General features: G+C 33.1%; 1 protein-coding gene and 1 pseudogene across 3 annotated transcripts; both read right to left on the bottom strand.

Annotated features, from left to right (window-relative positions):
- Positions 1 to 3438: 3438 nt before the first annotated feature.
- On the bottom strand, positions 3439 to 11357 carry LOC120265268 (annotated as a pseudogene).
- Positions 11358 to 14350: 2993 nt separating this feature from the next.
- Positions 14351 to 17658, bottom strand: LOC120265634. Of its 3 annotated transcripts, none has more exons than XM_039273587.1 (2): positions 16361 to 17658; positions 14351 to 14909 (listed from the first exon to the last, which is right to left on the bottom strand). In XM_039273587.1, the coding sequence occupies exon 1, from the start codon at positions 17565 to 17567 to the stop codon at positions 16437 to 16439; it is 1131 nt and encodes a 376-aa protein (XP_039129521.1). In that variant the 5' UTR covers positions 17568 to 17658; the 3' UTR covers positions 14351 to 14909; positions 16361 to 16436. The 3 variants fall into 3 exon arrangements, with proteins under 3 accessions (XP_039129521.1, XP_039129522.1, XP_039129520.1); XM_039273588.1 differs by having other exon boundaries at positions 14351 to 14870; XM_039273586.1 differs by having other exon boundaries at positions 14351 to 14862.
- Positions 17659 to 18680: the final 1022 nt, after the last annotated feature.

Raw genomic sequence — 18680 nt, 5'->3', positions numbered from 1 at the left:
ATTTTTTAATCATAATATTAAATTATTGATTGATATAATGATATTTAATTCAATATAAATGTCGAAATTTATAATAAATTAGGTTGTTAGAAATTTAGAATAATGAAAAAGGAAATTTTGAAAAGCATAAAAATTTATTAATGTTGAGTCAATTTATAATGTTAATAGACTATGAGGTTGTTCAACATATAAAAAGCATCATTTCATTATAATATTAACTCATGATATTACTGTATCTATTTTTTTAGTATACCTTATTATTATTATTATTATTATTATTATTATTATTAGTATTATTAGTATTATTAATGTCCAACGGATTTCTCTTGGTCCCGGATAAGTTCATATACACCCAACTCAATCCATTAGCTTGTTAGCTAGGACTGTTTTTTTATACTTATGTTTAACCACATTATATGTTGGATTGGATGTTAACAGTTCTTATAATTTATTATTATCATTTAAGGTTGCAATAAACTTTGATTTAATGAGTATTATTTGCAATAAACTTTGATTTAATGAGTATTATGTTAACTTTTCCTCAATATATTACTGGGGGATGTCAAGTTGTTCATTCAATTTTTATTTAAATGTTTTCATAATTGGCTGGCCATCTTCCACATGTCAAGTTGATTTAATTTTGATTTATTTGTAGAATTAAATATGTGTATAAAAGACACTCAAAAATTAATGCACATCAAAAGAAAAAAGTGTTTTTCTTTACTTAAAAAACTAATTGTAAATACTAAAAATCATTTGTAGCCCATGATCTTCCCGTGAATGAGAAATAGTTTTAGCGCCTCATAATGTTTATTTTGCTCGTACAAAACCTAAAAATCGTAGATGATGGAACATACTTGTACCTACGGTTCTGTGTGTAGAAAAAAAAAACTATTACCTACGTTTTAAAATTCATGGTCAAAATTGGAATAACTTTTCTCTACAATATATTTCGTAGAACAAGGGGGTCTTCTTTACTTACAAAATATAATTGTAGCTACTAAAATCATTTCGTTGCCCATTATCTTCCCGCGAGTTGGAAATATTTGGAGCCTCATAACGTTTTTTTGCCCTGCGAAATCTAGAAATTGTAAATATTGGAATATACTTGTACCTACAGTTTCATGCGTAGATGAAAGCAAAACTATTACCTACATTTCAAAATTCATGGCCAAAATTATAATATCTTTTCTCTACGATATATTTCATAGATAAAAATGTTTTGGATTATCTACAAAAACTAATTGTAGCTACTTAAAGTCATTCATAAGCCATGATCATCCCCTGGATAGAAAATATTTAGCACCTTATAATGTTTATTTAGCCCTACGAAATCTAGAAATCGTAGATAATGGAACATATTTATCTATGAAAATTACTATGTAGCTGAAAAATAACATTGAGAATACCTAAATTTCTTATGGAAGGTTCTTGGAGCATTCTCCGTGATCCCACTCCGGCACGATTGAGAAGGGGGTTTTAATGCTTTCTATCTTACTCATCGTATCTTGTATGTGGATCGATAACTCTTCCTATATAGAGGGCTAATTTATTAGATGTTTGGGCATAGTTATCTACGAAAGTTACTATGTAGCGAAAAATAACATAGAGAATACCCAAATTTCTTGTGGAAGTTTCTTGGAGCATTCTCCGGCGATCCCACTCCGGCACGATTGAGAAGGGGATTTTAATGCTTTCTATCTTACTCATCGTGTCTTGTATGTGGATCGATAGCTCTTTCTTTATAGAGGGCTAATTTGTTAGATGTTTGGGCATAGTTGAATCTAGGGCTTATACTTTGACGATGATTGTGGATGCTTGTGATCTTTTATTTCATTAATTGCAATTCATGTTTTCGTATCTAATTGCGTGTTTTTATTGAATGATTGCTATTGTAGCAAAAGCCTCTAGTTTTCATACGTTTGATGTGCTTGGTGACGAAAAAAAATTCCCATCTAGCATAGACATTGCGCAATTCGATGGGATTGTGAGTAAGCCTCCAGTTAGGGTATTTTGGAGACCCCTTCTCCCTCAATTCTCCCGAATGTGTTAGTGATTATCTTCGTGCTCTTTGCAATCATGTGGAGTAGATTTTAGGAGAAATAGGATCTCTATTCTGTATTCGGATTAGGGATAATCTCTCTTCACAAGGGAGATTTTCTACTTAAGAGATCATCATTAGCTTGCAGTGATATTTCATAAAGTGCTAATGCAATTTTATGGTGATTAGTTACTATTCACCTTCGCAAGAAGGGTTTAGCATAATTTAGAAAATCTCTTGGTTCGAATATAATTGCACACTTAGACAACCTTTGTCATGCACTTGATAACCCTAGATAGATACTATGCTTGGACATCATTTCTTCCCCTAACTTCTCTTCTGTTTTATTTTCATATTTCTTGCTTCATTCTCTTTTGTACACACACACATCATTTGATCGATTAAGCTAATTTTTGGAATTAGGGCTACTACTAATATTCATTTTCTTTTCTGTGGATTGACATTCTGCTTTACGCACACTATTATTACGCGATCGGCATGTACACTTGCGTCCCTATCAGATGTCTATATAAGAGATCCTACTTTGAGATTTAGAATGAGCTACCAGAGTGGAGGCTTTTTTGTGTGGGTGAGAAAGTGAGCATCGGGCAATCTCAGAAAGGTCTTATAAACCTTTGTGAGGATTAGTGAAAACTTTGTACTTATGTTTATTCCCTACCTTTAGTGAATTTTTATCTCCGGACTTGACCCCCATATGTAGATAAGTGTTATACCTAGTTGGGTTACAAATTTTTATATCACATTTCTCTGCTTTGTGGTATGTTTGTGTGCTTGTTTACATGAGAGTTATGAGTGAATTCTAACCCACATGCACCCAGCCGAACTAATAAATACAAAAACAAAAACAAAACAAAAACAAAAAAACAAAAAAGAATTAATCCAAAAGCACAAGGCTCAGCTGGTGTCCAAAAAATACTCATGATATCTAGATGCTAAATATATTAGATCCTTTACTCCTATTGTTTGCCTCAAACTATATCCATGCTTTTATTGACTTTGCAGCACAACAATACTAGAAAATCTATTAAATTCTTAATTTTTCCATTGATATCTACAAGGAAAAAAATTAATTTACGTAGAGCATAGCCACAAGTTTTTATCATCAAAGACAGAAGACAAAATCCTAGAGCTCAAAAAGGAACTGTATGGATTGAAGCAAACACCACGGGCATGGTATAACAGAATTAATGATGGATAATTTTTAGAGCAAGGATATATAGATTCAAGGAGTATGAGTGAGCCAATATAGGCTTTGATGAGTGAGAACAGACTAACAACGTTTATAATGCATCAGGAAATGGCGTATGATGAGTGAGAACTTTGGATGAATAATGTTAGCAACTTTGGATTAATATTAACATTAATGCATGATATCATCAGTTGATGACCCTGCAGTTGATACGGATCTCTCCCTCATCTCCAGTAAGCACTCCAATGCTTCCCATCTTCAAAAATGCATCCCTAAACTTCAACTGGAAATACAGTGGAGTATATGAATTCACTAGCACTTGTTCCATGGTCTCTGGAGTGGAAATTAGGGTTTGATCCGATGTGAATAAGCCACGGTTAGCCAAGATGAGCTTGTAATAGTTACTGTCAAATATGGTAGGAGTGTCAGGATCCATTGGCACCACAATGCTGGGGTTAGTGCTCCCATTTGGAAATTGTTTCTTCAGTTGTTCAGCATAAGTTGGATCTAAACTTGGATCTTGACTTACTGTTGAGCTGAAGTTATAGAGCCTGCTCTCGAATGAAGTGCAGTGAGAACGTCCAATTGTGTGTGCTCCTAAATGACAAAAATATGCAGCTTTTTAACGGCCTATGCTATATATATATATGTATGTATATATGTATATATGGACATTAATAAACTAATTTAAGTGCTTTGTACCTGCTAGATTGATCATTTCTTCTTGGGACAAACCCTTGCCATTGAAGTTTCGCGTGAGCTCTGTGAGATTAAAAGAAGGAAATGGTAAGTTGGACATTGCCTCAGAAGCCAATGAAACCCTTCCATCTCTTCTACCTGACGGCACATCATATGGTATTCCCATGCTCTGCATATATATATATATATATACATACACACAAACGTTAAATCCAAATTATATAGTGTGTAATTAATAGCAGCAGTGAGTAAATACGCATGAATAAACAAATTTAGTTGACAGAGAGGGTTTAGAGAAATATACAAATAGAACACTCACTGCACCATTTTTAAGTTTTAGCAGTGGATTTATTGAGGGGTTTTTTAAAAACTGCCTCGTAAACCGTGTAATTTTTTTTATAACAATCTATACATGCAGTTTAATGGAAACCCTTCTACTCTCAAATTAAAAAAGAATCACTCTCTCACACGCACTCTCTCTCCAGCTCTCACTCACACTCTTAAAATCTCTCTCTCTCTCTCTCTCTCTCTCTCTCTAAAACCCTCCGATCACCTCTCGGTCGCCTCTTCGATTGCCTCTCGGCTGTTGGAATCCAGAGCGTTGGATCTCCTCTCCGATCGCCTACCACCGTGGGTTCTCGATCTTGCCGCACCGCCACCGGAGATCCTCCGGTCGATTTCTCCGGGTGGCTAATCTTCGCCCCAATCAAATTGGTGTAGAAAGTTCTATTCAAATTGGTTTTCTTTAACCTTTCAAACCTAATATTAATGATTCGATCCCTCATTCGGTGCCCTAATCCGCTTCCCGAATCGAGGTATTTAATTTATGATTTCTTGTTCTATAGAGCCGGTTTTTCTTCTCTTCTTATCAATCTAGGGTTTGTTAGGTTTTTATTCCTCTATTTTTGAGCTCTATATGAAAATTTCTTGTGTATTGATTTTTAAATGCAGTTGCTGATCAATGGTCTCTGCTTGGATGGAATGAAGCGCGTTGGAATTGGCCTATTTTCTGGTAATCTCTCTAGTGTTGCGGAAAGAAGTAAGGACCCGGATAAGCTTCTCTTTGTTTTGTCCTCTGTTTTTTCCCCTTTTGGTTGAGAATCACGCGATGTTTCTTAGTAATTATATATAATATTCACAGATAAGAAGCTCTTAGATTTTTGTTGCTCCAAAATGCATGGATTCCTATGTATTGTGTGACTTTTCTTTGTGTGTGAAATACTGATTGTTCTTTGATCTTACCGGTTAATAGCGCATGGTTGGGTCAATAGGAATCCTTCCTTTACATGTGCAACTCCCACTTAGTCTTAACCATAGTCTGGATGTATTTTGTCTGAACACAAGAGTTGGTAGAAATTGTGTGTTGTGTATGTGTGTTTTATGTTAGTGATTCTAAATCTTGTTTCCTTGGGCTTCAATTCTGCTATGGTTGTCATTTTCCAGATGTGGGCCAGCTTTTTTTCTCTCATATTGAGTTTGGGAATAACCTTTCAATTCTATTAAGGAATGGTAGATGTTTCATACTTAATCATCAAAAGGACAGATTGTTCCCTTAAGTTGGGATAATGCTCTTAGTTCCCTTGTGATCATATTATACATTGCCATGGTGCTTTGTAATTATTCTTGATATATTGATCGGTTTTTTATCTTCACCATATTGACTTTCATGATTTGCCTTTCATGAAGTGTGACTAGCAACAACTTGAAAGAATCACTTAAATATTTACTCCAAGTGTCTCGGTTGAACCATGCTTGCAAGTAATGTTTTTTTATGTGCTTTTTATGGAATGGGCCACTAATGATGTTTGTAGCATTATGTTTGTTAAATCCTTGTTAACAAATTAATGCTTTTTTATATGGTGAAATGTTAAGGTATTTTCTGTTTAATTGAAAGATGTTTGCATAATTTTATATGTTAATTAATAACACAAGTGGATTGTATAAATGTTAGATTCTCAAAAATTGAAGAATCGCAATGTAGAATATCAGCAATTTTATTTTATTTTTTAATATTTACAGTATTATATTTTGTTCACAAAATTCAATTGATCAGTTGATATTATTGCAATGTGTAGGTAGAGATTGTAGAGATACTTCGCATGAATTATGCTATAGAATTTAGTTTTTTGCTTGAATTGCCTCATGTGGGTTTAAGAGGACTATAGTTTTTAAAAGTCTTTTGATTCGGTTCACAAAAAGAGTTGGAATTCTATTATTTAGTTTTCATATGTTAAGCTATAAGATAATTCCAATCCAATCCTTTTTCCCTAAATGCTTGCTAGATCAGTGGAGTAACATCTTGGATCTGTGCTTAGTATTTACTAATTCTCTGTACTGTCTTATATTGATAATGTTTTAGCTTTACCTTAAATGTTTTTGACACACAATCTAATTTAGTATGGGCCATGTTATTCTTTTCTGCAGCCAGTGAGGGAAACTCGTGAGAAGTAAGTGCGGGTTGTGGAATGAACTAATTCTTGATTATTGCAGGATATCAAAAAGGTTTTTGTATTAGGATTAGAAGAAGACTTTCCTCTATTCTTTAATCCAATGATTGAGGTAAGTTACTGCTCGTATGTTATTCTATATTTTATCATTGACTATTTCATGTAAAGGTTCATCTTTGTCTTATTAAACGACTAATGTTTTTAGATGGGGACTTTGGACAAGTTATAGAAATTTGTAAATCGATTATTGTTTCACAATTGGCATTGCTTTTGTTGTACATGCTATTAACATGATTCTTTAACTCTTCTTTGACTTAGTTGCTTATGTTTTGTGTTAAATGATGCATAGTGAATATAAATACCATGTTCCATGATCATTTAAGCTTTGTCTTGTTGAGTAGTTTTGTTATACTTTTGTGGTAGTTGTGCAGGATCTCTCAGCCATGAAGCAAAGGAGCCATTTCTTTCTACACTAGTTAATGAAGGTAAGCTGTGATTTTCTCTCTTTTCTTTCAAGTTTTACTATGCCTTTAGTTCATGCCTTCAATAAAATAGCTTGGAAGGCAATGGAAATAGTAGCTCTTTAAAGTTCCACCATGTCACAGGTCGTGCTGAATCACAATGTTAAATCCAAAACATCTATTATCTATTGTTGGAATTTAACATCTTTTTAAGAATTAATAGATGATATTGTAGTCTTAGAATTTAATGACATGAATATAATTTTAGAGTCCATAGATTGAAGATGACATAAGATGGCAAAGGATGAAAGCATTGAATATAGATGATCTAATAGGGTAAAGGAAGAAAAATAATTAAATTGAAAAAACATGAAATAAATGAACTAATAGGGTAAAGACTATCATTCACTGAAACCCAATCAAATGGCACCAACTTTAGTTGCTAAATCTTGACCAAGATCTAATTTAGATAGGTTTTGGAAAATTGTTTTTCTTAGGCCATGATTTTAGTGTTTTCTTTTCAAAAAATGCTTTAAAAATAATGCAAATATTTTATAATTACATATTTTATATTTTAAGAATAGATGAGATTTAATAAAGAGGAAACAAAAATGAAAAGGTTATATTTAATTACTTCTTTTTGTTGAAAATAATGGCCCCTCAAAAAACTTTCTTTATTGGAAGGGTTTTTCCCCAAGAAACACCTGTTTGTTTGCTAACTTCTACAAAAACCAATTTTAAAACAATTCACATGGAAAGAGTGGAATTCATATATGGAAGCAATTGACAACAAAGATAGAATAGTAAACTTAAGAGTTGTTGAGAAATATCAGCTAGTGGAAATCCTATATTTTTTTAAGGTCACAACTGCAGTTTTTAGCTTCTAAAATCTGTGAAGATGCTGTATTTTTAGATGCATGTAAAAGTCTTCAGATACTTTCTATAGCAGTTATGCCTGATATGACTAAGTGGAGTGAATGTGTATGTCTCACAACATAAGTTATTGAGAAATTTTCCCTTAAAGCTTCTCCCGTATAATCTTTCTTCTTTTTTTCTAGGTTCCCTAAAGGGGTCCCATGGATTAGATTTCATGGCACATATAAAAATTTGCATATAAATCTAATTTGGTCAGGGAAGGATCTTGCCATTGGTAAGTGTTTCATTTGTCGAAACTTAAGCTAGCTTTCAAAACGCTGAGTTCATAATAATGCTCTCACTAATAAATTTCATTCCAAACGTGAATTGGCTTTGATACTTTAGTAATCCGAACTAAATAAGCTATTCTATGTCGTAACTAAGGCTTGTTTGTTGGTAGAGGGGATTGTTTTGAAGATAAATCTCCAAAATACAAAATGGATGCATTTCATGATGCCAAAAATTAAATTTCTTCCAATCACATGTGAGTGTGTATTATCTCTGGTGTTGAAATGACTTGGGTATATATTTGAGTCGGTAAATTCTAATGAATAAGAGTAAGGAAGGGTTATGACCAAAATTTTATTTCAAGAAATTCTTAGCCCATGATATAATATATATTTTTTATGGCATTTTCATATTACATGATCAATCTTATGGTAGAGTTCTATTTGATTAATGTAATTCGTTTTCCCTATATTGCCATTTGCATTCTCTTAAAATAATTCTGCCATCTTTCAGGGGTTGACAGTGTAGGGACCGTTTCAACATCTCTTATAACATACATATGCTTCTATTTAAGCTTTGAAGCCTGACCTTATCATTAATGTTAGAACTGTTGGTGGTTTTAGTGTATGTTTAAAATTTTTGTCCAATTACAAGGATATCCCATCAACCTGAATATATTGACCCTGGTTTTTCTTATAATGCATCTTCTTTCTTGTCTGTGGATTATCTTTTCCCTTTAGCCATCTTTTGTAACAGGACAAACAAATATATTCATGGATAATATAGGCAAAAGGAGCATGTATTGGAGACATCTACTTGGCATCTGATGTTGCTTTTCATGATGGAAGAATACTAATACCTGTAAGTCTTTCTTCATTGGGACTATAGTTATGGTAGCATACACAGTAGGGTGTAGTTTAGACTTGCTACTAGTTGTGGGTGATGTGGGCTTTATATTAATTGGACCCATTTTAAAATAGATCAAGTTGATTAAAGAAAAGAGGGTGGCTTTATGCCTCTTGGCTACATTGTTAGGCATGTTGTGAACTGATAATAATGCCATCAACTTAATTACGCATCTATCCACATTTCTACATTGTTAGGTAGAATGATTATTGTCCAAGTTGAAAGTCCACCGTTGGTTAAACCTTCTACCTTTGCCAATGCAGGTTTTTGATACATATGGAATTGGACAAGACGAACTTGCTTTTACTCCAAACCCGATTAAATAACTCAACTTGAAGGTAACTATCACATGTGACTAGTAGTTTTGTATTCCAAAAATGTTTCAATGATTCCATATATCATAACTAAATAATTGAAGTTAATGGTAATGAATTGAACCTTGCTTTTGTTGCATACAAATTAAATTATACTTTTGCATATGGTAAATTTCCTTTTTCCTCACAGTCGGCAAATTGTCAAATGGCGATTCATTAGATATGACTCCTCAAGATGAAGCAGCAATTCTAGCAAATGATGCTACTGTCAAAGATATGGTGGTAACATTCTAATTTCTTTTCTTTTTTTTTTTTTAACAGTTCTAGTTTACATAAATGCTAGTAGTTTTCATTCATAAAAACATATTGAAGCCCTCCCATGCTCATTGCCTATGCTTAATTATCAACTCATGTTGGAATGTTTACCATTGCAATTACGCATTAGCTCTTTATTTGATAATATTTGTTTACTTAATCAGGAGAATTCATGGATAAAGATAAAGGGGGTTGAAGATGAAGAGGACACATGAAGCTTTTCACTTCGTGTAATTAAGCCAAAGAATATTTTGTAATTAAAGTAAAAATAGTGTAAAACTCTTTACATTTTGTTATTAATCAAAATACATTGCACTTGAATTCATTACTTGTCTATATAAGTCAGATTTATGTTTTTGATTTACATGTTATACAGATTTATTTATTATTAGTAAAAAAATAAATTAAAATTTAATTCAATTAATGAATAAATTAGAAGTGGTTATAACCACTTTTAAAAGTTGAATATGTAGTAAATTATTAGCTATAGAGGCGGTTATAACCACCTCTAAAAAGTATTAAGGAGAAAAAAAATATTAGCTATAGAGGCAGTTATAATCGCTTCTAAAACTATTGGGAAGGGTTAAGAAATAATAAATTATTAGTTATAGAGATGGTTATAACCACCTCTAAAAGTATAAAGGAGGGAAAAAAAAATATTAGCTATAGAGACAGTTATAACCGCTTTTAAAACTATTGGGAAGATTAAGAAATAAAAAATTATTAGTTATAGAGGCGGTTATAACCGCCTCTAAAATTTTTTGAAGAGTTAAGAAAATATTAGCTATAGAGGCGATTATAACCGCCTCTAAAACTATTGAAGAGGGATGAAAACCTATTAACTATGGAAGTGGTTATAACCGCCTATACCATTTATAATTTTTAGAGGCGGTTAAAACCACCTCTATACGTGCTATTAAAAACCACTTCTATAAATAAAACTTACCCCAACGGTTGGTATAAACCGGTTCTATATTGTAGAGCCGGCTTGATAGGAGGCGGTTTAGAGGCGGGTGAAAAAAACTAACACTACAGCTATAGAGACGGTTAAAACCGCCTCTATAGAGCTTGAAAACCGCCTCAAAAGCACTTTTTTGGTGTAGTGACTATCTCTTGCTGCAAATGCAAGGATATCAGCACATGAGACTATGCCTTTGCATTCAGTCTCGAGCCGGGATTTCGCTGCATCGATGATTTCAAATCCTCGGAGACTTGGATTGTTTTACGGTGAATCTTTTTCTGCTACGTTGTTGCTTGTTGAATCTATCAGAACTGATCCATCAGCACCCTGCATTAATAATATGTAAACAGATATATATATATATATATATGTCAAGAAGTACATATGCAGAAACTAATTATTAACATTATACACACTATTAATTAAGTTTATATAAATATGCATACACATACCCTGACAAATGCATCATGGAAATGCATTCTAACAAGGCCAGCAGCCAAGCCAGGATCATCATTAACAGCTTTCATAACTTCTTCTTTTACTATGGATTCAGCTACGGGGCATGCGCCATTATAGAAACCAACTTGAAGCTGAGCATTTGAAGGAGCACATGAAGACAGAATAATTACAGCGAAAGCTAGAAACACATTCACTCTTCCAAGATCCATCTCTTTCAAGAATAATTACAGCCAAGAAGTTTTCTGCAAGTGTTTCTTGACGAATAAAAGCGCTGCATGAAATAGCTATTTATACAACATCACAGCAATAAGATTAATTATTGCCATACGTGAGACCAGGTTGTATCTTTCCTTTTGTAGCAATGAAGTCAGAAGTTCAAGAGTGTCCACATGCATATACATCGCCTTAACATACGGTAGAAATTAATTGGTATATTATTAATTCTAATGCTTAATAGATTCTGAGTGGAGGGATGCATTTTATGGTAAAATAAAAATTTGTAATAACCAACCACCAACTAGCGTATTGTAATTGGAAACTAGTTAGAACTCTTCATAAATATAGTAAGATTTTGAATCACTAGTGAGTATATATTTTTTGGAGTATAATAAATGGTTGTATGCAGGTGGTTCCATTGTTCATATGTGCATGAGTCTCACTATTTACTCAGTCGATATTTATACATATTATTATTTTTTTTAGTGGCCGACTCATTTAAAAAAAAAAATTGTAATAATAATAATAGGATTAGTTGGCCGCTGTTGTTTGAAACGTGTTCCAGCAATGACAACATGGCATGCATATCTCCTGCCACATAGAGAGTTCACAACATACCGATTGGAATGAGGATAATAAGCCAGCTATATATCTTGCTGAACAATTTGGATTAATTTATTTATCCAATCTAAAGGTCAAATTAAATCGAAGTCATTAATGACATTAAATTGAATTTATGTAAATATAAATATAAATACATGCAAATGTACTTCAAGATTCTGAAAATATATCTCCTAGGCCAACTTCTCGACTTTGCAGTGAGCTTTTACAATTTTACTATATATATATAATACAATGGAAAAAAAATATGATTAAATAATTTCTGTAATAAAAGGATTGCCATATTAAAATTTTAAAAGGTCTCCTAAAAATTTATATCACAAATAAATAAATATAATTATTAATTTTTGATTATTAATATTATAATTAATATAAATAAAAATTTAAATATAATAAAAATAATAAATTTACTCCTTAAAACACTTTTTAATTATACGTGTGTGAAAATACCTTCTACAGATCCAGCGCCAGAATTACATAATTTAATTATTTAAATTATTATTATAAATATCTAAATAAAGGTTTCAAAAACCATTACTCTGTTTGATTATCATATTATTGATAATTAAATAAATATTATTAAAAAAAGAGTTGCTATTTAGATTATATTTTTATGAATTTTTAAATAATTTATTTTACATCATTAGCAAAGATTATTATAGTAAATAAAATTTGAGTTGAGAAGGACGAATTTAATAGAGTAAGAGATGAGATTGGAGAGCGAATTCTATGGATTAAAAAGAAAATCTATATTTATGTATTATTTTTTTTAGTTTTTAATACAAAAGTTTATAATTTATAAGGCATAAAGCTAACTAGAGGTAAAAACTAAAAACCCACTAAAATAAAAACCAAAAGCCACCATTATTTTTTTTAAAGAATAATATTATTCTAAATTTCTAATGCAGTTTTATTTTTCTTTATAAAAAATTGAAAACCAAACAAATTTCTCAAAGATGTAGCAGTTTTTTTCAACAAAAAAATGTTAATTTAAAGGGATTTTTTTAACCGATTAAACAGCTTTCGGCTTTCCCTTGTCCCCTAATATATACATCTCTATATTTTTAAAAATTACATTTAGTATTTAAAAAATACATTTATAAAGATCCTTTTATAATAAAAAATTTTAAACAGATAAACATAAAAGATCCCTTTTAAAAAAACCGAATTTGTTCAAAGCAATTTACAATATGACCGGATCAATAGAATGGTTTATAAATAATTATGACATTTTGGTATTTCAACATGGTTCAACTAGATCAAAGGATCAATGGACTGGCTTAATCAAAGCAAACCCTTGATTTCGCCTACATTCTTTACGAAATTTTTTTCTAGTTTATTGTATAGATTTTAATTATTTTTATTTTAAAATAATAATAATGTTTCATAAAAAATGTAGGGGAATCCTCTTAGGAAAAAAATTATTCTACATATGTGAAGTCAAGGTTAAAGTTGGGGGTAAGAAAATGCATTACTGACAAGCACCTCATTTAAAAGTTATAGTCAGGGATGCTCACAGATGTGAAGCGCATCCGCAAACTCAACAACACTGTGACTATTAATATATAGAATAAGTAAATAAACCCAATAAATTAAATTTTAGTATTATTTATCCAATAAAGAAGATCAAACATCTGGCCATAAGATTATAAAAAAAAATTGGAGAATTACAGGAAGATTATTAAAAAAATGACATCATAATCAGGTAAAAGAGAGGACTTACAAGAGAATTTCACAGCATTTCCTTGTCATAACTTCTCTCCTGAGAATGGTTATCACTTGACTTGGCGGGCGTTTGAACATTGATATGAGTATCTTGGTGTTTTTCTTAGCAAGGAATGACAGAGTTGAGAGATGTGCAACTGACCTATCAAGTATACGGGAAGAGAGGACTAGATTGTCTAAGAAGTGAAAGAGGATCCCTTAAAACCCCAATGTTTGTTCTACTCTTAGCTGATTAATTCTATCACGCAACTTTTCACATCATTATATATATATATATATTATGTATTTATTTATAAATTAATTTTACAATTTTTTTTTTTTTTTGCATTTCAGATTATAATAATTTGTTAATAAAAAATATTTAAAAGATTACAAATTTATTATTTAAGGCTTACAAACATGTGAGGCACGTGAGCGGAGAGGCGGTGAGTCGCATGTGAAAGTCATAAAATCATTGTTGGTGCACCACTATAAAATCACCTCTGTAAAAAAGATTATTTTAATAAGGAATGAACATTTTCATAAACTGATCATTTGATTTTGAAATAATCCTTAATTAACAATTAAAATTTATATATATATATATATATATGGGCAAGGCACGGCATGAAACCTCAGGTTTTGAGTTGCTTATATATATTTAACCAATAATTTTGCTGCACAACCAATGGAGGGTTTCATAAGCATCAGTAAAGCCCTATTTTTTTTTATCAGAAAATTATACTTTGTTTCAATTCCTGAATATAAAGCTGTGAATAAAAGTCCAGCACTTCACAATGAAAACAAGAATATATTAAATAAAACTTCTAAGGCAATTTTTGCAGAGAGTATCTTAATACAAATGCAAATCAATTCACTAGACAACATTGTTATCTTGATACACTTTCCAACTATATACTAAAAGCTAAACAAAATCTAAAGTTATGCAAGATCAAATTAAACATGAACAAACAAGGCACAGGAAATTCGGTGCACCAGGCAACACTAAGAAACCTCTGAACTTGATCAGATGATCGATCACTTCAACTAGATTAAACAACAACCTATTGGAATTCCACTTGGGTGCAGCACATGCTAATGTCTCCAAAATGCACATTGCTCTATTTTGAATCGAGAAATGAAACACTATGATGCTGAAAGCTTGGAACCATTCTTACCGGATGTTATGCAGTGCCATCGTGCTGCTTCTGTTCTCTCATCGCCTTTCTTTCCATTTTTATTTTTCTGCTGTAGATTACATTTCTAGCTCACAAGATCTTCTAATAAGAATTCACATCAAAAGCTTGCCTTTGAAGAACTTATATAGAAGGATATTTTCACCTCATGCTTCTTGTGACTTTTGAGCTGAAATGCTAACAAATGACAAGTTAAATATGCATTTTCACTCCCTACTGCAAAGCAAAAACAAGAGAGATTAAGCAAGCAACCAGCAACCAGCAACCAGCAACCAGCAACCAAAATATATGTGGATGCCCCATTCAACTAATTTATCAGATTGAATAAATATAGCAGTAGAATCCCAAATCACTTTTGATATGAAGACTGGCAACAGACAAGAATCAATTAGGACATTGGACACAAGTACATTAGCTTATGTAACTAAGAGGGTAAACATATGACAAATTATTGCATCTCATCATTGTTAGCACAGAACATTGTTCTATCATCATTCATGACATATCTCAAGGAGAATGTATGGTTATAGTCCCACATGTGATTGCAACAGAGGAAAAATAACATACAGTGTATTCATCCCTCTCTGTTCTTAACAAAATTCAATACCTCTGAGAAACATAAACACCAACAAACTTCTCCAGAAACCGGGAGTTCAAATAGACAAGGCATTAACAATGGAGTGTACTATAATGATCTAGTCCCTTTAACCAAAAGACTGGTCCATGAATGCATTTATTTGTAAGATTAACCTGAGTGTCCTGGTCTTACACTCTTGTGTGCATGCATTAGCAGCTCTATAGTACAATGCAGCATACCTACAGAATTTAATCAACCTTTATGTAAAATGGTTTCATATGTTGATGGGGACTGATTATTGACAAAAGGCTGATAAAGCAGTGGCTTCATGTTTTTAGGCATACTGAGACAAATACCATTTATAGAGCCAAAAGAATAAATATGGTCCCTAAATTAAAAAATTTGCATCATTTCTTCAATGAAAGAGTTCTGCAAAGATGGCACCAATTTGTTCCTCACAACACTCCTTCCTGAAGCTCAGTAAAGTCAATTTTTGCACCACACAAAATAAAGTGGTTAAAATTAGATAAGAATCAGCAGCAATCACATTCCCCAGTGTATTCAGACTATAAGCACAAAAAATAAACACCAATTACGAGTCTTCACCCCTTGAACGAACACAAAATCTGATCTGTTCTCAAGCACATTTGACTAAGCATTTCCTAGTCTGGAAATAATTTGCACCGTTCACAATTGCAACAATCCTATCATTTTTATTAGTCAATTAAATGGCTTTTCTACAAGCATAAGAGAGGCGGGCAATTATCTTATTTGCAAAGATTGAACTTTTGCAAGTCAAAAAAGTCCACTAGAATGAACCACTTTCAGCCTGGTACATTCTGTGCCATATCATCTCAACAGCAGTAGAAGATGTTGCAAGACCAGATTTTTCAATGAATCTAGCATTTAAAAAATTCAATACAACAAAGGAAAGTAAACTCACAGCCATGCAGTACTGATTTAAGATAATTCAAAGCTGGGCGAGAAAACAAGATATTCTCAATATAGCATAAAAAAAACCAGGCGGACGATAATAAAAAAAAGGCTGAAAATGCCACACTACAGTAACAAGGAAAGGTTAAATTAACACCTTTCAAAATCTTCACTTGGTCAAGTGAAGAAGCAGAACGCTTGAAAAATCCAATGCCCCCAGCAGCCTCATCCTTCTAATGCTGTTGTTTCAGCGCAGCCTGGTAGACCTCCAGCACTTGAGGATGCTCCTCCTGATACCTCATCACATACTTCTCAAAAAACCTGCTTTCATTCATAAGAAACACCCGATGATTGAAAGCTTTATCACTTATCAAACCCTTGGACAACAGAACTTCGCAAGTCAAAGTCCTTGGCAAAAGCCTTCTCTCAAGGCTGAAGCCAAGCAGACGCGGCTCCAAAACCACATACTCCGGCGACCAATTCACCCTGCTCACAAAGAAACTCATGTTTCTCTTCAGCTTATCCTCAGAAATGATCATAACCGCAGGTTCCTTCTTGAAAACCAAAAGGATCTGGTCTTCAGACAACCCAAAGCTCTTGAGAGCCACCACCTTCCTTTCCCAAGTAGCAGCGCTCAACCAGGAGACGCATTGAAGCGCGACGACGAACGAGTAGTCTGACACCTTGAAACCCAAGTCTCTGACCCTCTCAATCGATCTACGAAACCGATCGGTTTCACAGACGAGTATCCTCGCACGAGCCTTTGAGAGCGTGTAGATCCTGTGCTCTGGCATGCCGAAACCGCGCAGGGTCTCGACGTTGGGCGAAATCCTCTTCTCAGCATGGTAGTGAAGCAACCGTGGGGCTTGCTTCAATGCAGCAATGACCTCTTTGTCCGAGTAAAGGATCGTCTTCAAAAAATCGAAAACTGGGATGATCCGCTTGTTCAAGCTCGCTTGCAAGATCTCCACATCATCGGACATGAGCCTCGCCAAGTCGCTACGGGAGAAGCCGGCGCCGAGAAAGAAGTCAATCTTAGGCTTGAGCGTTCGATTAGGGCGGCAGAGGAGGATTCGGGGGAACTTGATGATGATCTTGGAGATCTGGTCCTTGGTGAAGCCATTGGAGACGAAGAAGGAGGGGACGGCATTGGGATCAAGCCTGGCTTTGATCTTGTCGCTCTTGATATCGAGCTTGCACCGACAGTTGAGCTTCTTGACGGCAGCGAAGGCCTTCTCCGGCGAGAGGCCAAAGGAGTCGATGAGGTAGAATGCAATGGAGGAGGAATTGGGGATTGGTGGTGTTGGATTTCTGGGGTTTTTGGTTTGGATTGTTGTTAGGTTTTTGGTGATCAATCGGAACATTGCTGGAGATTAGAGCTTTGCTTGGATGGGGGGTTTTATAAAGGATGGTAAGGTATGGTTTAGAGAAGTTATGAATCATACTTTGTTTGGGAGAAAGGTATGGCAAAATAAGGTTTTCAAACCATGTTGTATTTGGTTTAAAGGTAAGGTAGAGTAAGGTTTATTCTGAAATGACAATAATGCCCTTTGAATATTAAAATGTATATAAATCAAACATATTAATTTTAATATTATATTTTTGTTTATTATAACTATAAATGCTATTTTTTTAGTCCAATAACAAACATAAACACATATTAATTCAATGAGTTCATATATTTATATAATTAACATGTCAAACCCTAGTGTTTGTATACATGTATTTGTATATATAAGAGTGAGACTAGCGAATCCTACCATATGAAATTTGCAAAAATAACATAACAAAGTTACCAAATACCAATTTGTTCATAGATAATAAAGTAGTCAACATGATACAATCCACAGTTACATCAATTTCTCAACAACAAAAAAAGTTCACATAATAACCTCCACACTTTCATAAGTATCATTCACTATAGTTATTACACTTAATAAAAACCCAACACTTAAAGCAACGAAACATCGGGCAAGACATCATTGTGACGACATTGTAACCGGTGCAATTGCCCTGATAAATTAAAACAAAAAATCAACACCAATTATATTCATTAACTAATAGAATAGATAAAAATAAATACATTAGTATGACAATTATGTAATTTAAATAAAAAAATAGTTTGGTGTCCAAATGAAAATAAAAACATAAAAAAAATACTAACCTTTCATTTTAGCTTTATGATCCATCAACAATACCCATTAGATCCAACAAAATCGATTTACGATCCTCAACCGGGCATCTAATCACACTTTCTAACATTTTGGAGTTCTTGACAAGGAACACATATGCTTTCCTGAAAAGAGATGGTGGTATACCTATGTCCTTAAGCATACCCCATATATCAAAATCTTGAAGTACATCCCGATTTGCAACACATTTTTCCAAGATGTTTGTGGATTTTTCTATGGTTGCATTTGTTTGAAGCATTGCATTGGTTGATTGAATGAGAGCATTAGCTACCCCATCAAGGGATG

This window comes from Dioscorea cayenensis, chromosome 7, assembly GCF_009730915.1.
Source record: "Dioscorea cayenensis subsp. rotundata cultivar TDr96_F1 chromosome 7, TDr96_F1_v2_PseudoChromosome.rev07_lg8_w22 25.fasta, whole genome shotgun sequence".
NCBI classification, from domain to species: Eukaryota; Viridiplantae; Streptophyta; class Magnoliopsida; order Dioscoreales; family Dioscoreaceae; genus Dioscorea; species Dioscorea cayenensis.
Note: the sequence above shows the minus strand (reverse complement) of the source record. Positions and strands in the feature narration are given on the sequence as shown.

Coding starts and splice junctions, on each gene's coding strand:
- LOC120265634 (XM_039273587.1), bottom strand. CDS start 17,567: ATGTTCCGATTGATCACCAAAAACCTAACAACAATCCAAACCAAAAAC.